At 51.8% G+C, this 5,968-nt stretch overlaps 1 protein-coding gene across 1 annotated transcript; it reads right to left on the bottom strand.

Moving 5' to 3' along the window:
- Positions 1-3,990: 3,990 nt before the first annotated feature.
- On the bottom strand, positions 3,991-5,506 carry PRMT6 (protein arginine methyltransferase 6; the record flags this gene model as incomplete). The annotated part of the gene is made up of 1 exon (XM_081113332.1): positions 3,991-5,506. One exon carries the CDS (start codon positions 5,504-5,506, stop codon positions 4,313-4,315), a length of 1,194 nt encoding a protein of 397 aa, XP_080969458.1. The 3' UTR covers positions 3,991-4,312.
- Positions 5,507-5,968: the final 462 nt, after the last annotated feature.

Below are 5,968 nucleotides of genomic sequence, written 5' to 3'. Positions count from 1 at the left end.
CATAAAATGCTGTGGGTTGGCTAAAAGGATGGGATCCAGTCAGCCACCCATCCATCTGAACAATCAGAGACACCACATTCCATAGGGCACGAAGGGACATATCCCAGAATCCTCTCTCTCACCTCCTTGTCCTCAGAACTTCTGCAGATATTCCGGAAAGTCAGATCATATTTTAAGGCCAAAAAGTATTAGAAGAGAACAAAGACACATAAATTCCAACAAAACATGCAATATTTATTATAAGCGAGAAGGGCAATAAATCAGGAAAAAAAACAGGGGTATGGAAGTGGAGCCAGATATAAAGCTAAAAAACAGCACAAGCCAGTCATAAATTTGGCTCAGCTCCCTAGGAGCCAATGGGAGAGGAACCGCCTACCCGAAGGACTGCGTCCATTAGCTGAAATAAACCAGTTATTTACAGGACACAGATTTATTTCTGGAACTATCACCATAGAGGAATTTTCCTCTGAGGTCTCACAATCTATGCAATGATAGGTAATATTTTTTTTTGCACCTGGGAGAAATTTTAAGGATGGCATTGAATTGAGGGCTGGCTTCTGGACCCTGCTTCACAGAGGTTAAGGTTTAGTTGGAAGGCGGTCTTTCCGGGCTAAAGGATGTATGCAAATTATTGATGTAGGTCATTTTATTCCCTTACTGTATCCCAGCTCTTCGAGGTCAGGATTGACTTACTTGTCATAGGGCTGAATTGTTAGAGAGTTGGTGTTTATTAAGTGATTAACTGAATGAATGCCTCATGGATGCCTCTCTGCGCTCCAGCACCAGGTATGTGTAGCCGGAATGGCAGAGTTCACCTTACTGTGGTCCTGTGCTGAGGATTCAGTTGCCTGAGGGCCTCTAAAGTGCCCCATTTCATCAGGTCTGTTAGGGAAGCAGGTACAGGTATATTTCAGTGAGTGCTTACTACCTGTCAATCTTGAGATTCTATACACTGAAGGTGGATCTCTAATGAGACTCTTCAACTAAGGACTTCCCTCTTTCATTCGTCACGAGATAAAAAACACACACAACATTCCAGAGATATGTATTTTTTAAAAATATATTTTTTATTGATTTCAGAGAGGAAGGGAGAGGGAGAGAGAGAAACATCAATGATGAGACAGAATCATTGGTCAGCTGCCTCCTGCACCCCCCACACTGTGATGGAGGCTGCAATCTGGGCATGTGCCTGACTTCCTGGTTCACAGGTCAACACTCAATCACTGAGTCATGCCGGTCGGGCGGTATGTACTTATTTTTAAAAAAATTAAAGCACACACAGATTAACTGAAAATTTTGTTTAGGGTAAGGAATTGAAAGACTTGTTTCACTGCCAAGAATTAGCTATGTGACCTTCGGCTAATTCAGTATCTGACCTTTGGCAAAAACTGCAGATAAATGCCTGTCCCCCCAACACCCACGCCACCCCACTATTTACCCCATTAGCCTTTGTTTATTTAATTGTCTGGCCGATCCTCTGAACACACCTCCTTGGAGGCAGAAACTAGGCTTCATGGGCCGGTATCCTGAGTGCTTGTTACAGGGACCGTGACCGTGTGAACTGGAGGAAATCTCTGGAAAGTTTCAGTGCTGAGGTGGATCTTCACCCTGTGCCCATCCTTGGGGCTGGTAGCTCCTTCCGTGGCTCCCAGGGCCCATCAGCAGCAGTTCCTACACAGACTGGACAGTGCCTGGGGGCGGATGCATCGTCCACATGCCTCCTCCTGCAAGTGTCCTGGCGCCAAAGGGCTCGGGCTCCGTTTGGGTCCGCTGGAGGCCAGTCACACATTGTGTCATAGACAGCCATGCGCAGGCTGTCAACCAAGGCCTGTACTAACACCATGTTCGGCACTTATTCGGCAGCCAGTTTCGTCTGTGTCCAACGGCTCCAGGCCTGTATATTACATCCCATAATGACAGCAGCCGGGAGATACTGAGGTCTTATTCCAGGCGCTGTGTGCTTGTATTTTAACGGGTTCCCTCACCTTCCAATTGCTCTCCCCAATTTGCGTGAGAGCACCAGAGAAGAGCAGGTAGGTATTTTGCTGGAGGTCACACCGCGTGTGGCGCTGAGGCTGCAGCAGGAGCTGTCTGGCTCCAGGGTCCAGGCCTTTAACCGCTGGCCTGTGCTGCCTCCTGACTAATTGCCTTAGTAACTGTATTTTTATGCTAACTCATTTTTCTTTGGGGAAAACAGCGACAGGAGGGATTTTAAAGCCTACTTTGCCTAATTATGAAATACCTTTTACTCCTAGAGTTACCCAAAGTTTTAACTAGTGTTCGCTTTGTGTGCTTATACTGGTACTAAGAACTCTGTAGGACTCATCTATTCAGAAAACCGTATGTTTAAAAGTGGAACTTGGAAGGTGCTTTCATTGGCCCATACAGCAAAGGAATTATTCTAGCAAGTTAAAAACAACACACACACACACAAACAAAAAACACAGAAAAAAACACACCCCAGAACTTGATTCAAAACTGTACACTAAATCCAAAATAAATGTTGGCTTAAAATACAGCTGACCCTAAAAGAAGCAGCTGCTTATGCCCTAGCTTAAACCACACCTGGCTTGCTGTGGCTGCACCATTCACCTAGGTCCTAGGCCAGCCGTGGGCAAACTACGGCCCGCGGGCCGAATCCGGCCCGTTTGAAATGAATAAAACTATTGAAAAAAAACACCGTACCCTTTTATGTAATGATGTTTACTTTGAATTTATATTAGTTCACACAAACACTCCATCCATGCTTTTGTTCCGGCCCTCCAGTCCAGTTTAAGAACCCACTGTGGCCCTCGAGTCAAGAAGTTTGCCCACCCCTGTCCTAGGCTGTTAACTATCTGCACATGGAAGACAGCAGCTAGAATTGTACTGCTTGCTATTGGAGGATCTTGTCAAGTCTATGGTTGTGTACATTTGTTTCCCTTCATAATGACAGATATGCCTGTGGTCACCAAATTAGTTATGATACTTAAGTGCTTGTATATGCGTTGAATCCCGGGGCAGAAAATGCATTATAAACAGAACTGGTGGAGTACTTCAGAGGACCAGTTTTTCACATGTGTTTTCTGCTGGCACACAAAACCCTACACTCAGCATGACCCTGAAGCTACACTCTGAAGGGGCTTTAACACTTTAAGAGCTGACCATATTACCAGGCCAAAGCAGTATCACTCAGACAGTATATGAGACTTCTTAGTTCATCTCTCAAGACAGAATGCCAATGTTTTATTTGCCACAGGGATGGGGGTGGGGGGGTGGGGGAAACATCAGTGAAATAAATTTGATGACATGACTCACACTTCATTACAAATGACTTCCCTGAATTCACAACTTTCACAGTTGGCTGAGCTAAGAAGAAAAAAGGGAACTTTCGTGTTAAAAAGGGAACTTGCGCTTGATTTAAGTAGGCCAAGTCAGATGGTCCACCTAAATGAGGGAGTTTAAAGGAGGACTGGACCCTACTAGCTGAGAAAATATTCCTTTAATTTAGTGAACTGAGCTGATTTACCTGTGGGGAGGAAGCGGCCCTGCGCCAGGCTCTGAAACGACCTCTCAGCCTGTTCATAAAATTATGGAAAATACATGGGACAGTTTCTTGATGAAACCTTAACAGTAAAGACAAGAATTAAAAAAATTCTCTACCACTTCACTTTCCCGTCTTTTTCTTGATTTCTCAGATCGGCTGCACAACTACGTATGAAGTCTCTTTTACTGAACGGTGTGTTCATCACCTTGAGCACCCTATGGAAGTAGTTACTAGTCAGTGCAAGAACAGGGTTATTGAAACTGCTTCCTCCCCTCCTCCCTCTGGCAGCCAGTGGGACAAGTGCTGTAGCCTAGAGGCCCCTGGGAAGGGAGGGAATTCAGGGAAGGAAGGGATATGGCTCTGGGCAGACAGCAAAGCCAGACGGGAAACGTATGGCGTCTAACTATACACCCTTCTACCCATCTCCGAGGCTTCAGGTTTAAATAAGGTGTGAGGGGTCAGGATGTGCATGGAACTTCATAAACTGACATTTTATTACGTGTTTTTTTCTTTCGTGAAACAAACAAAGAAAAAAATAGAAATACAAGTGCTTGGGACCACATACTTGTGAGGCTCAAAAGCCTAGTAACAAACACGCTGTTTTCATCGTTGGGGGGCATCGGGGTCATTTTTAAAATAAATGTCACCAGGGACAGTCTCCTCCAAGGGAGAGTGAAGTCACTCTCTCCCCCCAGGAGCCTGGCGGGGAAAGGCAGACAGAACATAAGGCCCCCCGTGGGGGTGGCAGGCGGGATCTCCCTCTCCGCTGTGACCCCCCCTTCGCTTCTACCGGGAAAGCCTGGCCTCCTCGGGGGGCAGCTGCTGGGAGGGAAGCCACTGCTCGTCCTCCATGGCGAAGTCTTTGGCCCTTTCCTCCTGGTCGCCCACTTTGTAGCGCAGCTGCACGCGCAGGAGCCGGTGGTTGGCGCGGCAGGGCAGCAGCGTGATCTCCCCGGAGATGTCCGTGTCCTGCTCCACCTGCACGGGCTCGTTCAGGTAGAGCAGCGCCTGCTTCCAGTGCGTGACCGGGTGGAAGGGCGAGGTGGACAGCACCAGCGGCTTCCCCGAGTCCCCTCCCGGGAAGGTCACCTGGAACCACAAGGCAAAGCCGTGCATGGCCGCCGCGCCGTAGCAGCTGAAGCGGAAGCGCCCCGCCACCCCGGCCTGCAGCTCCCGCTCCAGCCCCGCGCGGGCCAGGTCCAGGTGGGCGACGAGCTGCGGCCGGGCCAGCACGTCCTCGCCGCACAGGTCCTGCAGCACGATCTCCGACGGGCCCATGAGGCAGCGCGTGGCGAAGGCCTCCAGGCAGCTCATGTCCACGTCGTAGAGCTGCTTCACGTGGGCCCAGAAGCCCAGGCGCTGCTCCAGCGTCGGGTCGCTGACGGGCGCCAGGAAGAGCTCGGCGGACGCCGGCAGCAGCAGCCCGCCCTCCTTCAGCCACTTGGCCCGCGCGTGCAGCACGGAGCTCAGCATGGACTCGTGCAGGAGGCCGTAGCCCATCCACTCGCTCACGATGGCGTCCACCTGCTCCGGCAGCTCCACCGTCTCCACCTGCCCCGGCAGGACGTGCACCCGGTCCTCCAGCCCGTTGAGCCGCACCACCTCCCGGGCCTGTTGCCAGATGGCGCTGGCCTCCACCGCGTACACGCGCCGGGCGCCGGCCTGGACGCAGAAGATGCTGAGGATGCCGGTGCCCGCGCCCACGTCCAGCACCGTCTTGCCCCGCAGCGCCGCGCAGTTGCGCATGATGCCCAGGCGGTAGGCTTCGGTGCGGATGCGGTCGGCCAGCATCTCCTCGTGCACCGAGATGTCCGAGTAGCACTCGTAGTACTGCTGGTCCCGCTCCTGCCGGCACCGCGCGCGCCGCGGCCGGGCCACCTCCCGCTCTCCGCCATCTTCCTGCTCGGCTCCCTCCCCTCCTCCTCCACCGCCGCCGCCGCCGCCCCCCGACTCAATCTTTCTCTTCTTGGGCAGCGACATCTTGGCGGCTCCGGCCGACTCCCAGCGGGCGTTGCGCGGCGCGGCGCCGGCGCTAGGAAGCGGGGGCTTCTGGGACTTGTAGTTCGCGCTGGCCTTTTCCTCTTCCTGCGGGTTCTCTGGGCCAGTGGGTGCGCTGCTCCGAGCTGGGCTCAGCGCTTTCATTTGGTGACCCGGAGTCTCTGGGATTCTCTACGCCCCCTGCCTTTCCCTAGCCCTCCGTTCTCTCGTGTTCTCTCTCTCTCTCTCTCTCTCTCTCTCTCTCTCCTCCTGCAGTGGGCACGCCCACTCAAAACTCAAAGCCCACGTTTTGCTAGGTTCCCAGATTGTATCCCAGCGAATCTTCGGGGCGGAACCCTTCCCCTGTGAGCACCTCTGGGGGCAGTGGGAACTCCTAAACTCCCCAGAGGTGGGATTTAGAAATCGCACCACGCGTTTCTCTTCGCTGCTCTGAATGGAGTTAGG

Source organism: Myotis nattereri (genome assembly GCF_964212035.1).
Source record: "Myotis nattereri genome assembly, chromosome: 18".
NCBI classification, from domain to species: domain Eukaryota; kingdom Metazoa; phylum Chordata; class Mammalia; order Chiroptera; family Vespertilionidae; genus Myotis; species Myotis nattereri.
Note: the sequence above shows the minus strand (reverse complement) of the source record. Positions and strands in the feature narration are given on the sequence as shown.